The sequence below is a fragment of the Mytilus edulis genome, chromosome 4 (genome assembly GCF_963676685.1).
Source record: "Mytilus edulis chromosome 4, xbMytEdul2.2, whole genome shotgun sequence".
In the NCBI taxonomy this organism is placed as follows: Eukaryota; Metazoa; Mollusca; class Bivalvia; order Mytilida; family Mytilidae; genus Mytilus; species Mytilus edulis.
In genome coordinates this window covers 38,443,272-38,470,612 of record NC_092347.1, presented here as the reverse complement: position 1 = coordinate 38,470,612, position 27,341 = coordinate 38,443,272, and the positions used below count along the sequence as shown (strand labels likewise).

The window sequence follows — 27,341 nt, the reverse complement described above, 5'->3', positions numbered from 1 at the left end:
ATTTGATCAAAGTTGTCTTTCCCTATTGAAGTTTTCGTGCCCCAATTCACATTTACCTACGAGTTATTATATATTATTTATGATTTTAATCAAAAGATACCTTTAAGTATGAGAGTGATCAACGTACGCTTATGTAAATTTACAAACATCGTTGGATAATAGGGTCTTGTTGTGATATATAAATAAACTGCATCATGTCTTTTTTTACGAGGTTATACTAAACTGCATAGTGTGCATCGTGGAATTTATATTCCTGTTATGAGTTATAGTTTATAACCGCAACATCGCAAAAGCAGGTGCACGAAAACGCCTCCAAGGTTTTCAAGATGCTGAATCTGACATTTTTATAAATTGACGAGTTGGTTGTTTCCGCCTGAGAGTTTTGCTTGTATAAGCAGTGTAGATAATGTTATGAATGAGAGAGGAATTTTAAGTCTTAATGTTTCAATGTTAAAGTTATGATTTAAACAATACGAATTTGAGATTTTTCTGTGAGTGGTGATTGGAAACTAAGATGAAGTCTTGATTTACTGACACCTTTTATGTCTTTGATGACTTTATTTAACAAAATCATTTACCAATAGTTAGATAAGTTTTGTTAATCTTCCGGATCATTTTGTGCACACCTATCTATTCAGTAGTTCAGGTGTTTAGACACTGCTAATTTAAGTTAAAAAACGTTTTAAATTTCCATGACCTCCGACGTATCATGGGTCATGTGGCACGCGCTTATATTGTATTAAGACATATGCACGGCACTAAAATACTGTAAAATGTCTCATTAAGACGTTGGTTTACACCAAGGCAGGAAGGAGAAAGGAGTTGACGGCGGATCTCCCCATTTAAAAAAAAAAAGTATTATGTCTTATTCAATCAAAATGGAATTAATCAACGTGTTTGCTTTTATCCTGAGTATTACTTATATTAAGTGTTATCCTTTTTCTGAAGGAGATATACGTTTGATTGGAGGATCTAGCTCTAGTGAGGGAACAGTATTAGTATTTCATGATAATAAATGGGGATCAATTTGCGACCATAATTGGGACATTAGAGATGCTCATGTGGTCTGTCGTCAGCTCGGGTACCCTAGAGCCTTGCAGTATGTCCATGGGAGTAGATTCGGTAGAGGACGCAGTGAGTTTATTTTTTTTTATTATTTTCTTGGTCTTTATTGATATCATTTGTTATAACTATTTTTATTATCATTATTGACTATTAAAATAAAAAAAATGGAAAAATAAAATAAAACCTAAGAATTTACAAATGTGTAAATGAAGTAAAACAATATAACTGCATGTCCCACAAATCATAAATAGGTGAATTTCATTTTAACAGATTAAATTAATTATTTTTTTATTAACAAGAGACACACTTACGTCAATTTCATTTTGAATGAACTCATGCGGTACTGGCTTTGCTCATTTTTTGAAAGCTTAACAGTGCCCTACAGTTGTTATTTTCTGTGTAATTTGGTCTCTTGTTGAGAGTTGTTTTATTGAAAATCATACCACATCTTCTTTTTTTTTTTTTTATTAATTTTGAAATCTTTTGGTTTTAGCTGACGAGTCCATTTTAAGTATGTACATGTATATATCGACAAAACAATATTGTGTGTATGCTTATTTTAGTTATAAATGTATCATCTGCAAGCGTCAATAAGCAACTACGAAAGCTATTTTTATGTGCCTTATCCAAAATAATTTCTAAGCAAGGCTAATGCGAAGTGGTCAATAAAAGAGGCGATGACCCCGACGTAAAAACTGATTACATGACAGCGATGCTTTTTATTAATGAAAGAAAGGAAAAAAAACATTCACACTGCATTGTTTGTAATACAACATTTATAAAGTATACAGTCAAATAATAATTAAATTGTGAAAGAATATTATAATCAGTATATAAATAAAACGCTTTTTTAACATGCGCACAACTATATAAACAATTATAGTTTCAATTTGAGTGCGTTTGTACCTCTCAGTTGTACCTCTTACATATATAGGTTTGTAACATTTTGCTTCCATCTTCTGCCTGTCTGCATTCTTTGATATCAGGAGTTAACTTATAGGAACCGGGTATAAGCAAAGAAGGCAAAAGACAAACGTCACGGAACGCTTAATTTAAATAATGATGTAAGTGATGCTCACGTTCTTTGCTTTCATCTTCAAAAGCTTATGCTTTTATGTAAATCGTTGCATAATATAGTTCATATATGATTGTTATCGGGATATTCAGTTGTACAATAAATTCATAAGATAATTTTCAAAAGTATTTTAATTATTAAACTAAACATATGGTAGACTTAAGAGAGTTTGTAACGTTTTATAGAGTTTATTGATACGGACGGTACTGTTCCGTTTTTAAAATGCATTTTGTTTTTTTCAAACGGAATATTGCTGTCATTGTTTTCGTTTTACAATAATGAACATAGAACAATAAATTACTAGTATATTCAAAGAAAACTAAGAGTAAAGTATCAGTTAGCAGGGTTCGCAGTGGCGGATCCAAGGGGGGGGGGGGGGGTTCCGGGGGTTAGAACCCCCCTTTTATTTGGCTGATCAATGCATTTGAATGGGAGCATATAGTTGGAACCCCCCCCCCCCCCCTTTACTCTGGGTTGGGAACCCCCCCTTTTTAAAATGGCTGGATCCGCCACTGGTTCTGGTGATCTATGTTTATCTTGTTCATTTTTATATGACCACGTAGTTAGTTAAGTGAGTAACTTTGATTAATGTGGTTTTTAAGATTTTTTAATTAAATGCAATAAAAGCTTTATAGAAGCATAGTTTGTCTTGACATAGTAACCTAGTCCTTGTTTCAGATTTTTATAGGAACACGTTAGCATTTTATTCTAAATGACTCACGTTAACTATTTTTGTGACATACTAGTATATCATTTTCTGACAATTATATACACTTGATATTCGTGTAAATACTTTATGCTTTGTGTTATTGTGTATGCTTATTATTTGAGTGCAGTAGGCTACAACTTATGAAGAGACATGTATTGTCGTAATGCGCATCTGGTGCAGAAAAAATGGTACCGTTAATGTTATTACTACCACTGGGTCGATGCCTCTGCTGGTGGACTGTTAGTCCCCGAGGGTATCACCAGCCCAGTAGCCAGTACTCCGGTACTGGCATGAAAATACGGATTTTTTTTTGTGTTATTAATTTTGTTGTTACAAAATATTAGAAATTATTATTAATTAAGGAATGTATCTCCCTCGTGCATAGCTCCGATTCCTTTCACGGATTTGGCTATACTTTTTGGAACTTTTGGGTTATAGCTATTCATCTTTTATATAAGCTTTGGATTTCAAATATTTTGGCCACGAGCATCACTGAAGAGACATGTACTTGTCGTAATGCGCATCTGGTGCAGAAAAAATGGTACCGCTAATGTTATTATGTATAGATTACATTGCATATGTTATCTATCCGAGGGCACGTAAGTGACCGAGGTTAGATGTTGTATACAATCAATCAGTTTACGTAGAAGTAATAATTTAATAAACCAATCAGTCAATGCAAGGTTGATGCGAAGTGGTCATTTTTTCTGTGGTTATACAGTATTTTAAACATAAATGAAAATTTGTTTGGAAAAAAAAAAATCATTGACTGAAAAACCTAGCGTGCCTTGTTTAGAGAAGAGTCTAATCTTACCATGGCCAGGCACTGTTATGTCATCCTAAATTTGATGGTTTCATATACTTGTTTTTGTTCTTGATGGAGTTTCTTGTTAGTACGGAATATAACAAGAAAATAATTCAAAAATGAATATTTGAACAGTATAATGACTTCATGAAAAAAGCAACAGATATCAAACATGTAAATTAAAACATTTATTAGGAAAACTATACCATTGATACCTACATTTTGACATAAAATGCATTGTGAAAAAGGCTTGCGTGCATTTGTAACCCAACTTTCAGATGGTAATCTTTATTGAAACTAAACCGACTCATTTTCATTTGATTTGTATGAATTGTAAACAGTAGAGATGCATGCCATGTGCCAGACTTTATGATATTTTTTGTCCCTAAGGTTAGGAAAGAAATATTTATCTGTCATCACTTAATACATAATCACCACTTACTATTTGATAATCTGAATTTCTGTTCAATCATGTTTGTTTTATATAGTTTAATTGCCAGCACCTGTATAACTGTTACTGATACCTGCAATCACGTTTAATGCAAGTTCGACATTTGATGGTTAAAATCGACAATACGTCGACGGGTATACTTAAAGAAGCCATTGAAAAAAAAAGCAACATCCATTTTCATTTTTATAGAGTTATTTTAACACTGAGATAGTTTTTTTTGTGTGTGAACTTTATCCCGACGAATGAAGGGGAGGTTCTCGATTTCGCAAGTCTTTTTTAAAGCAATTTCTATTAGATTTCCTATGACAATCAAATGATGTCATCGCATACTCGATCATTTATACTGATCGAATAATACCATTGAGCTATACGACGGATATCGCATGGAACAGGATAAGCGTACTCCCACTTTTGGACATTACGTATTTTGGGAGACGTCAGTTTGGTTGTATTCTTTTGGGTTTTTTTTTCATTATCCTGTCTGTAGCTTCTTACTTTAATCATCCGGGTTCTAATTTCTAGTTTTTTTTTTGCCTGGTTTGGTACCTTCCATGACCGTTCTTTTCTGCTTATCTATTTCAATAGACGTTGATGGATCGATCAATGGCATGCAGTATTTACCTCTCTACGCACAAGAAGTTATTCTGATATGTGAACATGGTTAATGTATGAATCAAAAAAGATGTTAGTTTATCTTTTGATAAATGAGTTGGTCATTTTATCAAATATTACAACAAGTGTTATGGCGATATACAATTTACAAAACTATACTTTAATGTGTAAATTGCAGTTTTCCGTTTTAACATATTTTCTCGAAGTTTAGATTGTATGAAAATACTTGTAAAGTCTATGCAGTATACATTTTCATAAAACTGCGTTTTCTTTTTATGTGATGACGTTTCAGTAACAGCAAAACAATTCTTTAAATTGTGTGATATTCTATTTTATCTAATGGAAAGTTTATTTCTAAACCAGTGTACGTCCGCTTGCATTTCCTCCGAAATAAGTGTTATTGAAGTTTGTACTGCATTCGATGTTTTCCTTAATGTGTTTGTGTTTGTGTTTTATATCTTATCTAGTCCTGTTGGCTGTCTTCTTCTTCATAGTAATTGTTTACAATTTATAATAGATGTACCAAAACATACGGTGACCTTAAGTGTTCACATCCTGGTTTTGTATTCACTGTTGGATAGTTGTCTCGTGCATATGCACTCCTTCAATACCTCAGCTCCGTGTTTTAATATAATGTAACACATTTTGTAATTTTTGGATAAACGATTTATAAATTTGATGAACGTTTCATCAAGGATTTGTATAGTTAGACTTACTATATACAAATCCTTGGTTTCATTAAACAGATACGTATGTAAACCTGGATTAAAAAAAGTATATAGCATTTTTTTCAATTGGTAACTGCAATAGTGGCGGATCTGAAAAATCAATCAGAAAGCGCAAGTTAAGCTAAAATCTCCATAAATATGTTGCCTATTTTATACTTTTTAGACGTTGAACAAAGTGTTACAAAATACGAAAATACGTTTATTGAGTTGTATTGTTTAACACTACTTAAGGTGGCCAATTGTGTCCTTCCCGTTACCGTCACTTATTATACGGGTTTTCAATTTAATTCAATTATGCAAATGTTTGAAAGAAAATACAAACAAAAGGTGAACAATTAAAACTTTTTAAAACAAATATATTAAATTTCTAATCTTTTAGTCATAAAATCCGTGTGAAATTAACTTATTAAATTTGATGACAGCTCTCGTTGCACATTCAACCAGGACAGATTCTTGCACGCGACAACCAAATTCATTTTCGCATTTCTAATTTGTCATCAAGCAGATGTGGTTATTCACACGGCTCATGCGTGTACTTTCTAGCTTGCATGTATGATTATATGATCATATGAGAGGTATTGTTTGCAGCTGTTATGAGTTATTTATTTCATGGTACACCATATACATTTACTAGTTCATTCATCTGTGTATGTATATGCTTGTCATCGTCAATATAATGGTAGAAATACCAACTTTGTAATCAGTTAAGCTCGAAAATGAATTTATGTGTTGCTAAGAAAACATTCTTTTTCAAACTTATTCAAAACCTCAAAATTATAGAAATGATAGAATATATACAGAAAACCAACCTAACAATGGTTCCTGATTCTTTTCTTTTTCCGCAATTGTGGCTAGAACCTGTGCTTTGTCCTCTGACTTCTAAAGCAACGCCATGATCACCTCGCATTGCACAGCCGCATTGTATTTCCTAATACTATAGGAAATCCAATGAATATGGTATAATTTGCAGTTGTCAGTACACATGCAGATATACCAATTTATTTCTTTAGCAATATTGAGATCTAACATGCAGCCAAGTTCTAGTATCTAGTTCTAAGAGTCTTTCTAGTATATTTCTTCAAATACTTTGAAGTACTACTCTTTGAAATGAGTTCACTCGTGTACTAGTGACCTATAAATTACGTTTTATGTGTTATAAATCTTCTTATTCTATAAGAATGGAATTGGTAATTACTTCATTTACCATGATTGAATCTTTTGACAGATAATGGCACAGTGCCACTGTTGGTTAATTAGATTCATTGACGCAATGTCACAAAGACATACAAAGGTCACTTAGCAAGGACAATGACACAGTTTTTATTTGAAGTATTTCTTATGGTATTACTTACAAAATTTATAAACTGTTTTTAAGAATCTCGTCACATACATATTTCTTTATCAAGAGCATTACTGTACATGACATATTTCCTGTTCAAAGACCGTCTTCATTAAACATTTTGTGATCGTGATACTCTCAGTTTGGATGGTAAATTTCAAGCATTCATTGTTTTTTTAAATATGATCGTGTCATATAATTTTTATGTGATGATACACACACAAAACACCCATAATGCATCAAAGTACCCACCCAAAAGAACTTTTCTTAAAATGTAAACTTGCAGAACTTCAAATGAACAATTTATCGTTGAAGTAGTTCAACGATTTTACCCTTTACTGAAGTACGTGCACTCTTTGAAGTAAAGTAAAAAAAAATACGTAAGATGTAATCATAATATTTGATTAATTAAAAACGTTTGTTTTATAAAAAAAAAAGAGCGTCATATCATACTTCTTCTTTGCATAACCTTGAATGTTAATCATTTAATGTTAAAAGTAAGGATATGGTAATATACTAATCTCTGACACAAAACACTATTGAAGACAGACACTTGACAGAACTCCGAAGCAAAGTAATAGCACCTTTATTGCTGTTCTGGATCTGACTGAAGTCTTCAAACCGGAAGACCTATTGCATTTTTGACGGAAGCTATCATCCACATAGTCTCAGCACAGAGTAGTCGAAGTTACGTATTAATAATTTTCATTTTTTACCAATATCTTCAAACATATTTGAAAATTTAACAATTGTTAGATTGCATCAAGAAATCATAATGATAACTTGATATGGTATTGGGTATTTTTTTTTATCGTATTTTACGGTAAAGGAACACTGTCATCTCTAATTGATTGTCCAATGTATTGACTATGTATTTTTGTAGAGATGGCTTTTCTAATAAATCAATATTGAACTTTTCCGTTGATTTTATATGGCAAAATTATTAGAGACCGAAATTATTTTAGGTTCTATATCTGTGTAGGCATGTCGAACATTAGTATCTACTTTGCATTGGTAGTGCTCTAAACCTGAAAAAGCGAGAAAATCTTATGTTGAAAAAAAAAGGGAATTGAAAATCAACAATGAGAAAAACATGTGAAGCTTGATAAGGGAAGTAAATAAGACAAAGTGGATTCATAGGTTTCAGTACAAGTAAGCTAAGTTTGTCTACCTAACGGCATTACATGTTTCTATACATTTTAATTCTTCTATCGAATATAAGCTATTTTTATTTTTGCGAATAAGGTGTTATAATTTTTACAAGAAAACAATGCAATATATTCATAGTATAAGACAATATAATAAACGAAGAGAATGTTGGATAAAACATATCTCAGCGTGAGGACACAATTATTGGGAGTATATATGATGAGATGATATGCTAGGTTACAGCTTCAACATTGTTCTAAATGGCAAACTATGTGATGATTTGGGTTTAACCCATTAAACAACTGATATAACTAACGCTAATTATTGCAAATTATGGCTAAGGAAATGAAAGCGATAAGGAGGGTGGCTAAATTATTGTTAATAAGCTAAAATCAGTTTAAATCATACAAGACGTTCCCAAATGATACCATTATGATATATATAACGAGCCATATGCACATCATTATATCCGTTAAAAAAATTATGTACCACATTGCTGACTATTTAATGAGCCTAATCTCACAGGTGGGGGTGTTAAAAAGTTTTAATGCAATTTTAGTTCCTGTCTGGAGAAAAAATTGTCGTTTGTCTGCTCTGTTAGGTTCCTAGAGGAAATAGGAGTTATATAAATGATGCTCAAAGCAAGTTTGAATAATTACAAGAATGATTAAAAGGAGATGTGGGGTACACACAAAAGACACAACAACATGAAAATACAAAAAAAGAAAACCCAACAAAATCCAAGACATCTTGTGATGGTAAGATTGGTTTGGATTAGTATATTGCGTTGGCTGATAACAAAACTTTACGACAAACAAGAATATTTCGGCTTCACAATTGTGAAATTTCCATTTCGATCTAGCAACGCCTGCGTATGGAGTATATACATCCCGTTTAACACTCCAGAGCTGCATTTTCATCATGATTTCATTGATAGAGGGTTGTTGCTTACAAGGAAACCATTAAACCAATGCATGAAGGGTTACTAGGGGTGAAGTTGAAAAATTTCGGACGCCATCATGAGTTGTTTCACCGTAATGAAATATCTGTTTCACTGATGACGACGGATGTCGTAGCAATAATGCCGTCATCTTTTCATCTTATGTGAAATCAGCATATCAGACTTATCACCGAGTTAATACTTGTAAGAGAAAAACTACAGGTGCCATATGCAAAGAAGAATATGCTTACCCATTCGGAGCATCTGAGATCACCCCTCATTTTGGTTTTGATTTTATATATTTCGATGTTGTATTTTGTTAACTGTTGTTTGTGTTTCATTCTTTAATTTGTTCGTTTTTCTTTGATATGATTATATATAATAGAACATGTTGAAAACAAACATCATAAAATTGAATTGCAAATGACACCAAAATAACCATTGCATCAATAACTTAAATTACTTGATAAGATATAAACATAAAAATGCATTTAGAAGTTCTAAAATCATAAGTAAGATTAAACATTCTGTTTAAATTCTCATTAATGAAAATTATTTGTTGGTTTTAAGAACCATCGCTAAGAAGTTCACTTTAAAAAGTGCAATAAAAGTCGGTAAATCCATCAGGGCACCAAAAGAATAGCAAGAACCTCTGCATGCAATATTTTACACGTATAACTAAGGATTTTCTTATTCCAGGCATAGATTACCTTAGCTGTATTTGGCACAACTTTTTGGAATTTTGGATCCCCAAAGCTCTTCAACTTTGTACTTGTTTGGCTTTATGAATATTTCGATATGAGCGTCACTGATGAGTCTTATGTAGACGAAACGCGCGTCTGGCGTACTAAATTATATAAGCCTGGTACATTTGATAACTAATTAAACACTAGTTGTAATCAAAATCACGCAATTTACAAAAAATTTCTCACAACGCATTGAGTGAGACAAACATTGAGTACAGGGCGGTTGAAACTTGAAACTGTGTGTGATGTTAAAGAATATGTTATCTTTTTTCCCTTTAATTTGTGATGATTGCCTATAATTCTGGTATGATAAAACGCACCCCATACATTACGTAACACTTAAACAAAAAACTGAGACTTTTAACATTTTCATCATTTGTTAATTGATTAAACTTAATGCAAAAATCTGGTGAATGTATTAAACATATCTGTTCATGTGCATGTATAATTCATAAACATCCATGTTATATAATTCCTATACCTGTCTAGTCTAAAAGCAATGATTGTTTATTCTTTGATTGTTTTTGATGATTTTGCATTATTCGACTATTAACGATACTCAACCTTGATAGATGCCAAATTTTTTAAGCATTTCGATAACAATAAATCTGTTATCTGTGATGTTTTAGTTATTTTGATCGTTTGGATTACCAGCATCAGCTTTTTTCGAATAAATAAATGTTTCTATTAATTGCATCAAATGCTAATGTACATTTTATACATAGCTTTCCTATTCGAAAGAAAACATCAAAACGTTCGGATATAATGTTATTCTAAAAGTCTACAGTATATTTAGACGTAATCTATGTTTAAAATAATATTAAAAAAGAAAAGAACCTATTATTTTCGTTTTTCACCGTTTTTAATTAGATATAGGAAGATGTGTATTTAACACCAAAAACACTAAAATTAATAAATTCGCGTAAATGATGCAATAAAAGTATAATGTGATATTTTCATTTTCATTGAATATAAAGTACTCTTTGGACCCAAGTAAGCCCCGTTGCATCGATTATGTCAAAGTTCTGACTATAGTTTAAACTCAACAGAGGTATAAATTGAGGATTTATAAGTACACTGCCACGTCAGGTCGAAATAAAGATGTCCAAGCTAATGCCTTGGTGGGTGACGGGACTTTGCACGTCAAAAAACATACAACACATCTGAAAGATTTGTATGATGTCCTGTTTCAAAGCTAAATGTTTGCCCTTGTAAAACATAGTTACACTCGTTTTGCTAGTGACAGTCCAATTTTACTTCCCTTCATCCCGACCGGCCAATTTCACAGATCTTTTTTTATTTAAAATATAGGGAGAGAACGGTCAATTATCAAATAACGAGTTTTTAAAATCAAATCATTTGAAAATTCTCTTATCATTGGAGAAAAACACATTTATAATACTAGAGTTCGACAACAAAACATTTTAACATGTTAAAGGACAATTCATTGAACAATTTTGTATCAAGTCACATAATCGAGGTTAAACTCAAACAGTTTAATTTAACGTCAAGTAGATTCTTACTATCAACACCTGTTCAAGAATCCTTTAAGACTGATAAACATATGTTAAAGATAGTTTATGAATCCCTTGAGATGGTATTTGTCCTAATATATTTAAATAATACAAATCGTTAACTGTTTGATTTTTCATAAAAAGATAAACACTTGTAAACAATGGATCGCGTAGTTCTTTAAATGTTAAGATTCATTTTCTTATAAATCTATTTACAGTTCAAGCTAAATGATTTTAACATATAAGGATTGAATCGTCTACAGGAATAATAAAGACGTTTGGAGTAGATCATTTGGTGTCTTCTTCGAGATATTGTACAAGTACCTAGTTAAAAATAATTAAACACATTTGACAATTTTGCTGAACTTATCAATTTACAAATTAAACAAAAGATATCTTAAAATGTCTTTTAATGTGGAAAAAAAAATAAAACGTATACAGAATAAGAAAAAATGAAGGTCGATGCCTTTGCAAGCTACAATTAAAAGCTTTTGTTTATACCAAAACGACCTATTTCCGAAAGCAGTGTTAACATTTTATTCACTATATGTTCTACTAGAATACACTAACTCATTTTTGTTTTTACCTGAGAATAGATGCGTCAGAAGCAAATATTTTTTAAACATATTTTTTACAGTTTATAGTGAACAGCCTAATTATGATGCATTAATGTGTGTAACATTCATTTTTATTAAATAAATGCTAGAATTTTCATGGCTTATAATTGCTTATATTCACGTTTAAAATCTGGTGGATAATTATATCATTGACAATCTTATAACATATCCTCATTTTGATTTTTGTCTTCTTCGGAAGGCGACTGCCAATTTTTTTAACTGGAAGATCCCCGATGACCGACACAGGAACGCTAGAAATAAACTCATCATAGATGCCAGGACTAAATTTTGTATTAACGTCAGACGCATTTTTCGTTAGTGACGCTCGAATCCAAAAAAGTTTAAAAGGCCAAATAAGGTACGAAATTGATAAGCATTGAGGACCAAAATTCCTTAAAGTTTTGCCAAATAAAGTTAAGGTAATCTATTCCTGACTGAGGTAGAAAAGCCTTTAGTATTTTAAGAGTTCAAAAGTTTTGTAAACAGTTAATTTATAAATATGACTTTATCATGTTTATCAATGACAATTCATGTCAGAACTACTGGGCTGGTGATACCCTCGAGGAATTAAAACTCCACCAGCAGTGGCATCGACCCAGTGTTTGTAAATAAACTCATCATAGATACCAGGATTAAAATTCGCATTAACGCCAGACGCGAAATCGAATTTTGCAATATATTGAAAACATTTCTACTTTCTCGATCGTAATCAACACATAGCATAAAAGTTTGTAACATAATATTTATATCAAAGTTATGTTTATTTCATACTCAATCATATTAAAAAAATCCGAAAACTGTGCTATTTACATTCCAATTTCTTTTCAACGAGTAAATGATATTTTTAAATTTATGGGAGTAGAGTAAACGGTTTTTGCTTTTCTCACAAGTGCAACATTGAGCTAGAACATTGGTCCGAACATTGAGTAAATGAGAAATTTACATAGAATTTTAGATTTAATTTCTTATAAGTTATTATCCACTTAAGACACCTTTATAAATATTTAAAGAGTTGTCTCTATATGTCACGTTATGCAACAATGAATTGCATTATGATACGAAGTTCAAAGATTAACAACAATGTCAATGACAAAATACTACAAGCGTTTGATCTGTATCAATATAATAATTATTATAAAGACATGTGCAAATCATGGAAAGAGTGGGTGGTCTGAGCCATATTGTCACAATTCAAAAGAATTTGTACATATCAATGGAATTATTAATTTTTGTGCATGTGCGTATAGATTATCGTTTTTTTCTACACATTGATATCGTAAAATATTTGCCGCGAACAGCAATGTGAGCCTTTTTGGCCAGTGAGCGCTGATATTTATCGATATCTATACATAGAAAACCTGATAATATCCATAGTTATATTCCTGTTCTTTCCACCCTTTTTTAAGACATTTTTTTGCTTGACGAAATAACGATTGATAATGTTTCCTCATTTATTGTAACGATGCTTATAACTTATTCTTACACATTGTAACGTCACTGCGTACTTCTCTTTTCTCATTGTGACGTCGCTGATAACTTCTCCTCACACATTGTGCCGTTGTATATGATTCTTAGTTATAACGGCCCTTTATCTTGCCAAACTATATTTGTTTTATATTGAAAATCTCTTGGATACATTAAAAGAAAGCAGTTAGTCTACAAACACATTAACATATTTTTTTATAATTATCCATAACAAATCGCACAAACGAAACATTTAAATACAATATTTACCGGGAAAAAACAAAAGCTTATTATTTTTTAAAAGAGAAACGTTTATAAAAAAAAATATGATTTTTGTCAATAGCTGTTCCTTAAAGCTTCATTCCTTTTTAACATTCAAAGATATAAACGGATTGGTTATCAAACGCATTTTAACAGATTATACTAAAAATCTCAAATGTTTGAATATACGTTACTAGACTACGTAAACCTATGACACAATAATTTATCTGTTTTAGGAAGAGTATGGCTTGCTGATGTCTACTGCCGAGGGTCTGAACAAACTATTTCAGCATGTTGGAACCCCGGATGGGGAACATTTTATCGCCGTCATCGGAATTCATGCGGAGGCCATAGACATTCTGCAGGTGTTGTCTGTTTGAGTATTCCAACACCTGCTCCAACGACGTTACCGCCAACATCGAATATTCTTGAAAATGAAATTGAAAGTGCTGTTGTTCAAAACAATGACAGGGTTGAAGTCGTTAATTCGCAACCGTACAATGTGCTTCTAGGAGACGAAGCCGATAATGTACCCCTTGACATACGAACACAAGTATCAGATCTAGGAGATGAGGCTAATAATATTCCCATTGACCGACAAACTGAAGTGTCAGACCTAAATGGAGGAGCATCAAATGAAAGACTGACAACAAAAACAACAACGCATAAACCGACGACAAGAAAAACAACATCTCCAACAACCGCTACGACGACAAAACAAACGACAACTAAACCGTCGACAACAACTGTAAAAACAATAACAACAACTAAACCCACAACGACGACTACGACAACGACGACGACGACACCAACGACGACAACGTCGCCGACAACAACGACAACGACACCAAACCCTGGTACAACAATATTTTTCCTAGCAGCTCGCTTGCCTCGTAGAATGCGAATAGGGCAATGGACAATGGATAAAGATACTGAAATGTGGGTAATGCCTTTGAGACAAGGTGGTTTCTTAGTTGCTAAACCAGGACAGTCTACAAAGACAGTTACTAAAGAAGAGTATATCCATATGAGACACGAAATAATGAAACCACCAACGATCACAACTCCTTTTGTCCCCATTTCAAACGATATTCAGGATGACGAAACGACGGAAGAAGATCAAAGAAGCGAACGTATGAAAGCAGACGACCCTGCAATAGTGTTAGAAGAAACAGAAGGTGCAAATAGTGTCATTAAATCGGAAGACGATAACAAGAATGAGGTTGACGAAGAAGTTCAGGATTTGTTGACAGAGAAAGTAAGCGAGGATGACCTGGCCAATAGATCATTTAATGTAGAGGTATGTTTTGTATTTGAATAGTTGTAACTACATCTAAAGAAACATAAATAACTACAGCTATCAGCTATCATTTAGCTATCATACGGATATGCACAGAAGGTCCTAAGTTTTGTTATCCCCATTTCCATAATACATTCTAAATTCTAATACATCTGGAATTCTAATATTTTGGTTTTAAGCTTCAAAAATAAGAACAGATTTTTAAGATCATGCATCAAATTAATTGTGGTTTATTCAAATTGTATATGCTGTTAAATTTCAATTAGCTTCCCTCAAATCAACTTGAAAGAGTTTCGCGTTTCTCGAACAATCTAGTATACAAACATTGTTTTTTTTCCTTTAGTGTTATTTTCACGCATTGATCATCATGCAGAATTAACGTTCGAAAGTAAATTCCCCTTGAATCACGAATAACTTATATTACCTGCACTGAGCATTTTCATTCCAAACATATGAATGTGCATTTGACGCTGTTTTTTTTTAACAATATATAAGTTAATGCATAGCTATAATAGACCTTTTCATTCACAGCCCACTTTCACGCCGGTTTTATATTCTAAGCACGCAATTGCAGATAACTTTTCATTCATACTTTCATCAGCTAAAATATTTGATATGTTAGCGACATAAAGCTAATGGCGGCCCAGGCTGTATGACTTGACTTCACGAACTACACATTAAATACAGTTTTGTCAAATACGGTCACCTGAAAAAACGTAATTGTCACATTTATTAAACATAGCTACTTGGTAATATATGCCTCACTACATACCACTACATACCACAGGAATAAGAACTAAAGACCTCACTGCATAACAAACGTTATGTCAATATAAACTTCTTAAATATCTAAAATATTTATAGCATTGAAAGAATGATCATTTAACAGTGCATGTCGCATGAATGTAGTTTTTAGGTTAGCTTTTCCCATTATTCTCATGCATGCAAAGCTTGCCTTATTATAGTATTAGAGCACTGCGTTAACGTTTGAACTGGATAAAATAAAGTTTAGCTGTATATACACATTCAAACCCATTCATTTCCGAAGCATTGCAACATATCAAATTATACAGTTGATAAAATAGGCCCGTTTGAATTGTTTTAAATTTGTCATTTCGAGACATTTTATAGCTGACTATTCGGTATAGGTTTTGTTCATTGGTAAAGGCCGTACGATAACCTTTAGGATGCCTTTTTAAAATCTGTTAAATATGAAGGTAGCAGTAGATCTAAAAATATATATACTCGTACCTACATTTAAACACTTGTTTCGAACTGAAAATATATACTGTTTATTTAGAATTATTGTGTGCATTTATTATTGCAATTTTGAGATTCCGAGAAAAATTCTGTTTTATAAATATAAAAGACTTAAAAATGCGACTTTGAATTAATGCGATTATAACCCTGTCACCTTTTTTGCAATAATAAAAACATCGCAATAATTTCTGAATTTACAGTAATGATCAATGAACGATCTCTTTCTGTTCCTAGCTTTTTCTGCTTTCCATTCTGTCAATTATAAATCCTATATTTATAGCATAATTTATATAACTGCATGGTTGTCTTCATTCCTTAGCAGACCTCTCCGTTACCAACCACACAGAAAACATCTACACAAAAACCGATGACGACAACAACAAAAAGGCCAACGACTTCAACTACTACTCCTAAACCAACAACCACCCCGACAACTACCACTAAGACAACAACCAAACCAACAAGTGTAATACCAACAACACAAGGACGTGTTACACGACAATCCACTGTAAACGATAGAGCAGATGGATTACCAGCTTTGTCTGTTGGTTCATGGGTATTGGACAGGGAGGTTGTTTTATGGGTGTTGAAATTAAGAGATGGAAAGTTCATGATTTCAAAACCAGGCGAACGACCGACAAAATATACCAGAGGTGAATACATCAACATGCGTCGACAAATTTTGGGACAATCGACAACAACACCAGCCCCTATTCGTCAACAGAATAGACAGTCCAACCCGAGGCCAATTGTACAAGATGACGATCCTTCTGTATCATTGGACAGCAGTCCAAGTAGGACACTGGTAAATGTACCTGAAGGTGGTAACACAAACCAAGGAAATAACGTAAACGAGAGAATTGGTACCAGTTCTGTAAACACTGGACTTCCTAGCGGCTTTCATGCACACCGTCATGGGCATGGTAACAGAGCTGACAACAGACATAAGGTATTATATAACGACAAAAACTTTCCCAGAGAAACAACAAAAATGATGGAAACGCGTCCGTTTAGTTTTATAGCTCTTAAATTATATAGGAAGATATGTTTATTTATCATAAAAAGTGCATGATTCCTTGCATGTTTTAAAGTTTATTGCTTGTATCCATATCCTCCATACCCCTATTTGCATTTATAACTTGTCAATGTCAAAGCTAAATGTAGCAGAGCAATCAATTAGATGTTTCGTTAGAAAAAAGAAAGTAGAGAACTCTCAAATATATTTCATTTTCACAGAAAAATCAAGTCTAGATTCAGTATCTATGTTTCAAAAATGTGTTATATGTAATAAAGATTTACATGAAAAACAAAAGTATACAGACAACTCTCATAGAGCATTTATTTTCACATAAAAAATTAGCCGAGATTCAGTATACATGTATATATGTTTCAAAAAGGTGATACAAGTATAAACTTTCTGAATGTACCATTTATGCAGTAGTGTAAATTGAAGTGGAATATCTTCAATCAACCTTTGGCATTGAATTGATAGCTGAAATTCATTTTGATTTTTCTACTCCTGAGTTTCACTCGCTGTCAACATTTTGAGTGTTCTAGATCCTGATTAAGACTAATCGAGAAAGTTATAGTTGATAACTATTAACAGTAGATATTTTATTGATATTAGATATTATTAGAACTATAAACAGATACAAGAACATATGCACCTACATCATTATAACAGGATTCACGCAGTACAATTACCAGAAACAAATGTAACCTGATTTTTCTACTGTTGTGACCCATGATATAATGTACATATTGCTTAGATCGTAACAATATATTACATACTACAACTATATTGGTATACTAGGAGGTGAATGCTTGCTATGCAAAAAATTAAGAAATGCGCAGAAAGAAACATGATACACTGTTTTGTAACAATTGATTAGTTATGTAATCAATTATAGTTCCTTTGAAATAATTCAGAATGCATGACTTACATTACATTACAAATGAACCAAATGATACTACGTGAATTCATACACGTCCTTTCATGTACCAACAGACAATTGTAACAATGCCCTTACGTTTTGGTGTGTGAACTGTGTTCTAATTTAATGAACCTGTTTACATTTTGTGATAGAATTCGTCTTATCAGAGAATATACAAGAACCTCCATTGTCGACGCCTTTGACCTACGTGCATCTTTTAGCTTGCTTTTAAATGACGCCTGTTTTAGAAGTATCTTGTGTAATTAGAGCATCCCTTTCCTTTCCAATGTCTACCAATCTAACTACTAGTATCTTAGTACATATAGATAGATGTTGAAGTATACACTTTTATTTTCAAACCGTAGCAATTTTTTATTTATTTGTTTCGTTTTATTTAGAGGGTACAGGTCAAGTTATCTGGAGGCAGACACAACAATGACGGAAGAATTGAAGTATTACCACCGGATCAAGATGTATGGGGTGTTATCTGTGGTGACCACTGGTCAATAAGGGAAGCAATGGTAGCATGCAGACATTTTGGAGTAGGATATGCAATGCAAGCCGCTAAGGTATAATTGTTCTTACACAAGAAACAAAGAAAATAAAATCGCAATAAAGAAAAGTGAAAACAGAGCTAAATTCTAAAATTTAAAATAAATTGACTTTGAAAAAAGTCTACTGAAATTCCTCATAAAGAACGTAGCAATAATATATTGTTATCGATTTTCCAACTGCGAAAAGAAAATGCATCTACCTAGTATGGAATATGGAACTTGATTTCCAATTGTTTGTTGTGTTTGAGGTTTTGATTTTGCCTTTTGTTAAAGAATGTTTTAAACATTTATTACTTTGTTAACAGACATCTCAATTTGGAGGAAAATATCAGAAGAAATATTACTCTCGTGTAAGATGTAAAGGAACAGAGAAGACCTTAGGTCATTGTACTTGGGAAGAACACAATGGCATGGTACAGTGTGGCCGGTCGGATGCTGTTGCTGCTATTGTTTGCTCTAAAAGTAAATTTTGATTTAATGATTTCTTGTGAAATTGAAAGGACTCTTTGTTTTAAGACTTTTCAATGCAACAGAATATTATTTGTTATTCATGTCCTACGAATGTGCACAAAAGAGAAAAAATCAAAACTCATATAGTCGACAAGCGTACGACAAAAGTTAACCATTGGCAAAATAGAACACAACCAATAACCTTGGCTTGGAAGCACCATTCGGAGTGATTTGATTCAAGAATTAATGAAAACAATATGTTATCAAACAATCGCTTTGCCTTTTATAATTTTTATTGTCATTGCTATATGGGATTAAAAATCATACCCAACAAAATCACATCAAAATAATAATACCAGATATAACCATATGTATTTTACTTCTGCAAAATAATGGAAATATGACATCTATATAATATTAGTATCAAATTTAGACGCAAACTCTTAACATATGGTAATTTTACTGCTGTAAAATGGTTCGAACCAAAACGCATAAGTCAAGGCCAACTAAGGATACACCCGCTTCGTACATACATTTTTTGATACTGCAAACTACCAAAAGACACCATCTGGAAAATGTTATATTTTGAACAACATGAAAAGTAATAATTATTTATAATAAATATGCAGTCAACATTTAATTAAAGTTTTTGATCGATGTTGGTGAATATTTATTAGAAAAAGATTTTTTTTGAAAGATTGTTAATTAATTGTTCTATTTACCATTGACAGACTTGCCAGACCTGGAGCCCAGCACATATATGGTAGAAACAACTTCGTTCCTACAAGACAGGCACATGTATTATTTAACATGTGCTATGGAAGAAAATTGTTTAGCTAAATCAGCTTATGAAATAAAAAGAACTAGTTCACGTATGTATTTTCAAAAGTCATGTATCAAATAATGACAATATTTCAAAAACCAAACAATCTATCCATCAACTTCTCCGTCATGATTAAAGTGATTAAAACGTATGATACCAATTCATCAACTTTCTCTTCACATGTTCTATTTAGTACAGGTTTAGGGGGGTATAATATTTTTTTATTTTTTTTTATTTTTATATCAATGGTGAATAAAGTAAGAGAATAAATAGTGCTCGTAAAAATACAAATGATAATGGAAGATTTTAACGACTTTCACTGGCTATACAGCCCTCGCACGGTGGGTATTAAAAAAACTGCAAATTATGTAGCATATATAGACCCTACTAGGCAATATTAAGCTTGTGTAAGTTACTGTAGCTTTTCACAAAGACCCCTCTGAGTCAAAAATTGTCGTAGGTTAAAAAGAAAGCATTGGCCCTTTGAAACAATTATACAGAAACTATTATTGTTTAACTTTTTAGGTTGGAGAACAAGCACACGAAGACTTTTAAGATTTTCCAGCGTTGTTAAAAATAAAGGTACAGCTGAATTCAAACCAACAAGTACTCGTGCTGATTGGGAATGGCATGCATGTCATATGTAAGTACAGTAAAACCTGTTTTAAGGGTATACGATACAGTTTTGATCACATATTTAAATTTTGCTGACAATTTGCATATATATATAGGCCTTTTTTTACCTGATGAAATTAAATATGTAATAAAAAATATACCTTCATGTGCTACTTTCTGAGTAAATAAGGTCCAAATTTTATATATTTATCAAATGTTCACGAATGTAAAAAAAATATATTTTCATTAGTCGAAAACTGATTATTTTCCAGATAAGTCATGGATCGACGTCTCGAAAATAACAATTTACGTTAGCAACGTCATTACGTTCCCTGTAACTGTATCGTATGCCCGATCCCATTTTGAAATTTTGCTGACAATTTGCATATAGGCTATTTTTTGCTGGATTACATATGTAATAAAAAACATACCTTCATGTGCTACTTTTGAGTAAAATGAGGTCTAAATTTTATATAATTGCTCAAAATTTGGATTTGTGGACGTTTGACAGAAGTACATAACTTTTTTTGTTTTTAACTTTTAGATAAACACAAGCTTTTTTTTTTGTTAAATTATTTGTAAATTCTGTTTCATATAAATGTCCTTTAAATTTGTGCAATTTGTTTTTCAAATAACTAATATTTATCAAAGGAACACGAATGTAGAAGAAAAACGCCATTTTTGCTGCATATTTATTAAATTTTAAAAAATTGCACTATTCACGTTTTCATGAAAAATTTAAACATATAATCTTCTTACGTAATCAAACCAAATAGCATTTTAAAACAGAGGGGTCCATGAACTCGTTTTCAAGTTTGAATGATAAAAACCAGTCCAAAACTAAATCTTTTCCCAATAAGTCATAGTTTGACGTCGCGAAAATAACAATTTCCGTCACCACAAAAACTAATTCTGCTCATAGTTTAGAATGTTACTGCGGATTTTGTTATTTTGTTCAAACTCTACATAACATTTAACCATTTTACGTTTTGGTTATAGGCATTACCATAGTATGGAAATATTTGCTCATTATGACATCACTGATTTGAATGGTAATCGCGTAGCAGAAGGATTAAAGGCTAGTTTTTGTTTAGAAGATTCTGCCTGCGACAGAGGTGTACATCCTAAATTTAGTTGCCAAGGATATGGCGAACAAGGTAATTGTTTTATTGTTGTACATCCAGGGACGTTATTTAATTGAAAGATGGGGAATATTTCAAAACTTTGGAAAATGTTTTTAAATGCAGAACATACGTGTACTTTGACATATTCGTAATTCTAAATACCTTGGTGAAGGGAAATGTTTGAGCTGTATGTCACTCTCGTGTTTACAGTCATTATGAAATATCTTTTTTTAAAATAAGCTCCAATAACAATTAACGAAAAACCTTGCAGTAACAATTATACAAAGAACCTTTCCAACAAGTATTTTGTAGGTCCATAGTATTAAAAGTCAAAATTTAGGTTCCAATCAAACATACAATTATATTTTGGTAATCGTCTAAATTACCCGCACTGAATTCCTGTCATTCTACTTTTCAGACTTGTCTATAGCTTTTTGTCCTGAATAGGCATGAAATATTTACCACTGAACATTAAGCATGCAACAATCAAGCAACTATCTCTAAAATATTTGTTTATTTTGTAGGTATATCAGTAGGATGTTCAGATAACTATATGGCTGATATAGACTGCCAATGGATAGATATTACTGACTTAAAACCAGGAAATTTTAAATTTAAGGTATTACTAAGTACTTTTATACTTACTATAAAAATAAGATGTGGTATGATTGCCAATGAGACAACTCTCCACAAGAGACCAACAAATGACACAGAAATTAACCACTATACGTCACCTAATAGTTAAGGATTAGTATGTGGGTCGTTTGTTTTTTTTACAGAAAACTATAAAACAAAAAAAATATTATAGAAAAGTGCCCATATCAACACAATGCATAAAAAAAAATGCGAGAAGCACTCATATAATGTCTCTGATACTCTAATGTTTCAAACTGTCGGTATCATAAATCAGATATGAAACACAATATGTTATTTTTTTTGGTTTGTCTTTTATGTCTTAAAAAGACATTTTGTAGTTTTCCCTTTCAAAAGTATTATTGACAGTAAACAATATGTTCAAATATCTGTAATTTTCAAAATAGTGGCTTTATATTTCCCTCTGTATGAATTAAAATTACAGTCTTTAACCTAATTGCTGACATTGCAAACGACGCAACAAATATTTTAATTTGGTTTGTACTTTGCACTAGAAAAGGGAAAGACTATTATGAGCACAACGTGACCTATATCATTTAAATATAATATAATATTCTGTAAAAGAGATACACGGTTTGACAAAGTCATGCAATGAGTCAAACGGTTTCAAATTCAATCTTAATAATGGTAGCGTAGTTTATAATCGAAATGATCTTGCACGTAACGAACAATTTCATTTAAATTTGTTTTGTGGGCACTATCTTCTGTCTTTTAAAACACATATATAGGTCTTCAGGTCAGGGATAAAAAAAAACAATCTTGATCTGCATACGGCTTTGTAGTCACTTTGATCCGTGCACTCTTTTAAGATAATGTTTTCTTCCTATTTTACTCTCTAACAATTACGCAATGAGATTGAAAGATAATTTCGTTTTTTTTCTTTTATGGTTTTTAATTAGCTTAGTCAGCTATCAATATAACGACATTTCTTTATATTGGGTTTTTTAATTATTAAAATCAAGATAAAAATGTGAAAGAAATTTATAGTCTTTTGTATTAAAAGATCTTTGAACAAAATGAAAACAAGTCACACTTCTGACTTTTAAAATTATCGTAGAGTTTAGTGCATACTCTGCACTCTTTTTCTCTGTGTTTAAATTTTGATGTGAATAAAACGATATGTGAACTTGTATTGGGAAAGTGAGACAGCAAACACACAAAAATAATTAAAAAAAAAACCCACACACAGACACAAACAACTGATTAGTAATTATTTAAGACTATTTATATTTATTTAAAATTGAATACATGTACCTCTGTTCAAGTGTATTTCACTAATCAAAGACCCAATTTTACTTAAAGATTGTGATTTTTTTTTATTTCAACATTTTCAGATAACATTTTTGTCCTTATTTTCATTTTCAATATCTTTTTTGGTTTTTTGATTTAGGAAATATTTCGCTGGAAATAGTCGATTTAAAAAAGATTTTTGTATCATGGATTTCCATCTAATGAACCTTTAGTTTACAAACATACAATTCATATCTCATCTATTATATTTTACAGTCTTTACACGATATAATAATACATGTACTTTTTTTATTAGCTTGAAGTAAATCCGAGTATGTTCGTACCTGAGATTTCATTTGAAAACAATGGTATGAATTGTGATCTACATTATTCAGGATACTATGCAAGGATAACAAACTGTAAATTACATAGTATTTTGTGAGAAACGTTCGTATTTTTTGTATTTAGACATTGTTTGTACAACTTGTCCAGATTTTGTGAGTTGTACTTTAATGTGATGTTACAATCAAATTGTTTTGTTCTGCTTTGTCTTTCATTATTACCAAAGACTTGACATGTTTGTAAACAAACACCAAAATGTAACCATATATATTTTTTTTCTCGAAAATCAAATGATTTTTAATGTACTGTATTCAATATTATTTTTATAAAATCAGGAAAAATGTTAAATCTTATGACCACCTTAAAATTGTGTACTCACATATTTTTATTTGAAGTTAACCACATCATGTTTTTCTATCATTGCATGTGATTGTATGTGTTGCATTTTTAATGTATTGGTAATGAATAATATCCAAATTGCTATTTTTGACATTTTGAATTGTTCATAAATAACATTTATTCATTACTCTATATGTATTTCTTAATATTTAAGTTAATATAATATAATATAAATTAATTTATAAAACAATAGCCTCGAAACGGAAAACAAATTATATAACAATAGTTATTATATTTTGTAGGAATATTATGAAACAGCAACCTAAGAAAAAAAAAATATATGACATAAAGTTCCATTTCAAGGGACCATTTCTATCCTATTTTTCCATTATACATTTGATTTTATTTGAGCACCACGGTATATTGGTATTTGAAAAAAAAGAGATATTACTTCAAATGACATAAACCATAAAATGTATGTGGGAATTTGTATTTTTAAGCCGTAATATTGACTAAAACAATTAGCTTATTTAAAGCTTTCTTATCATATAAATTTATATTTGATATACACAATATAAGAAAAAAAAAGAGGGCTCTACATCGGGCAATACAAACAAAGATGCTAAAGTAATATGTCATATGGCGTTTTTTTTATATATATTATTGAATAACGTCTGCCGATTTTACTGGACCAACTCGGATAAAAAACTACGGGTTCGGATATGCAAATCGTTTAGGATGAAATAAATCGAAAAAGTATACATTGAATATTCCAGTTTCTATAAATTAATATATTGATATGGTAGGTAACTATTTATACAATTATTCGTCATCATTTATTTGTATTTTCGTTAGTATATGTGTGCTTTTGCATGCGGCAAAATCACCAAGAAGAAAATTCCAAGGTTGTTTTAAATTTATGATATTCCTTTTGCAGTATTTATTCTTATAGTAGACATATTTAACTCTTTTCTCAAGTTGAAGCCAAGTTTCTTAAGTTCCCCCATTTAAGAATCAAGATTTTATTCGGGATCTTTCGTAACATTATACTTTTATTCTGTTAATTTAAACTGAGCTTTTTAATAATCCTTTTTGAATGCTAACAACTAGTAAATGTCACCTTCGTGACGTTTCATTTTATAGATATTTTAAATGTTTAAGAGAAAATATGATCAATTAGAAAGGAGTTTTAAATTCTATAATTTTAAGGCGATTTGTTTTTTATATTACAACTTTTAAAAAGTAAAATATATGACACATTTTTGAAACTTGTAGTAATATTTTTCTTTTGTTTTTTGTTTAGTGTAAAATTTCCTAAAACTTGATATTCAACAGACGATTTTTCACACTGTGAATGCCCTGTGTTTTAAAGTGTGAATGACTTTGATCGTAACCTGAGATTTGAAACTTCTTTATTCAAATGTAATATTTTTGCTTTAAGCTGATAAATGTTTAGTGTTGATTGTATCAAATGAATGTTGAACATTTTGTATAAATGTCGTATTGTATAGCTTTTACATGAAACAGAGTCAGCATTTATGTGAAACTGTATGATATTATCTTTTTTATTGTTGTGTAATGAAGCATGTATGTTTTGTGACAAAAAAACTAATATTTTCAGAAGTTATTATATTTATATATTTGTAAACTGATAAGAAAACAATTTATTACAATAAAAGGCTTTACAGACTTTAAAATACATTATCATTTTAGACTCCGAAAAGTTACTATGGTTTGTGATATGATTGTTTTAACGGTCGTTAAATCACCAAATATGTTGAAAGCTACTTGCTCCAACCCAATATGCACATAACTAGAAAAGAATTTCATTTGGAAAGTACTAAAAATGAATATCCACTTTGAAAAGGTGGAGAAAATCAGTTCAAAAACTTTATAAAATGCTACTTGTTATATAAATCAAACATAGTTGCGTTGAAGAACTTCTCTAAATTTTAGAACGTTCTAAATATAAAGTTACATATCCCGCAGGCAGAGTTGACCTCCGTAATGACTCTAATCCAATGCACGTGTTAAAAAAACCTAGATAGTTGCTTGAAATTAAGCGTCTGCAATAAGCGTGAGGACAACAGAAAATTTCAGTCCTGGTATCTATGATGTGTTTATTTATAACCACTGGGTCGATGCAACTGCTGGTGGAGTTTTAATTCCCCGAGGGTATCACCAGCCCAGTAGTAAACACTTTTGTTTTGACTTGAGTTATCATTGATATGTTCATAATTAAAAATTAACTGTTAACAAAAAAAAACCATTGAATTTTTGGAATACTACGGCTTTTCTACCTGAGGAATAGACTACCTTACTAGCTGTATTTGTAAAACGTTTAGGAATTATTGGTCCTGAATGCTCTTCAACTTCGTACTTTATTTGGCCTTTTTAACATTTTTTGATTCGAGCGTCCCTGATGAGTATTTTGAAGACGAAACGCGCGTCTGGCGTAAATATAAAATTTTAGCCCTGGTATCTATGATGAGTTTATTTAGAACAACTGGGTCGATGCCACTGCTGGTGGAGTTTTAATTCCCTGAGGGTATCACCAGCCCAGTAGTAAACACTTCTGTTTTGACTTGAGTTATCATTGATATGTTCATAATTAAAAATTAACTGTTAACAAAAAAAACTTTGAATTTTTGAAATACTACGGCTTTTCTACCTGAGGAATAGATTACCTTACTAGCTGTATTTTGCAAAACTTTAGGATTTGTTGGTCCTCAATGCTCTTCAACTTCGTACTTTATTTGGCCTTTTTAACATTTTTTGATTCGAGCGTCCCTGATGAGTCTTTTGAAGACGAAACGCGCGTCTGAGGTAAATATGAAATTTTAGCCCTGGTATCTATGATGAGTTTATTTTGAACCACTGGGTCAATGCCACTGCTGGTGGAGTTTTAATTCCCTGAGGCTATCCCCAGCCCAGTAGTCAACACTTCTGTTTTGACTTGAGTTATCATTGATATGTTCATAATTATAAATTAACTGTTAACACAACTTTGAATTTTCGAAATACTAAGGCTTTTCTACCTGAGGAATATATTACATTAAATCTAAACAATCTAAGACTCTCTCATCTTTCAATAGTATTAAAACATTTGAATCTTCTACAATTTACACAAGTATTCCCAATTCCAAACTAAAAAGCAAATTGAAAGAGTTGGTATTACTTTGTTTCATCAAAAAGAATGGAGAACGTAGATTCAAAGTATCTTGTCTTGGGGAGGGATAAA

At 31.5% G+C, this 27,341-nt stretch overlaps 1 protein-coding gene across 5 annotated transcripts; it reads left to right on the top strand.

The window, feature by feature from the left end:
- Positions 1-375: 375 nt before the first annotated feature.
- On the top strand, positions 376-25,797 carry LOC139519659 (lysyl oxidase homolog 3A-like). 5 transcript variants are annotated; one of them, XM_071311867.1, is made up of 11 exons: positions 695-1,134; positions 1,559-1,576; positions 13,712-14,775; positions 16,355-16,984; positions 18,368-18,538; positions 18,829-18,985; positions 19,705-19,845; positions 20,322-20,439; positions 21,411-21,568; positions 22,060-22,154; positions 23,736-25,797. In XM_071311867.1, the coding sequence occupies exons 1-11, from the start codon at positions 861-863 to the stop codon at positions 23,859-23,861; spliced, it is 2,952 nt and encodes a 983-aa protein (XP_071167968.1). In that variant the 5' UTR covers positions 695-860; the 3' UTR covers positions 23,862-25,797. The 5 variants fall into 5 exon arrangements, with proteins under 5 accessions (XP_071167970.1, XP_071167967.1, XP_071167968.1 ...); XM_071311868.1 differs by having other exon boundaries at positions 711-1,134; positions 16,358-16,984; XM_071311869.1 differs by lacking the exon at positions 1,559-1,576 and having other exon boundaries at positions 376-1,134; positions 16,358-16,984.
- The last annotated feature ends 1,544 nt before the right edge of the window (positions 25,798-27,341 follow it).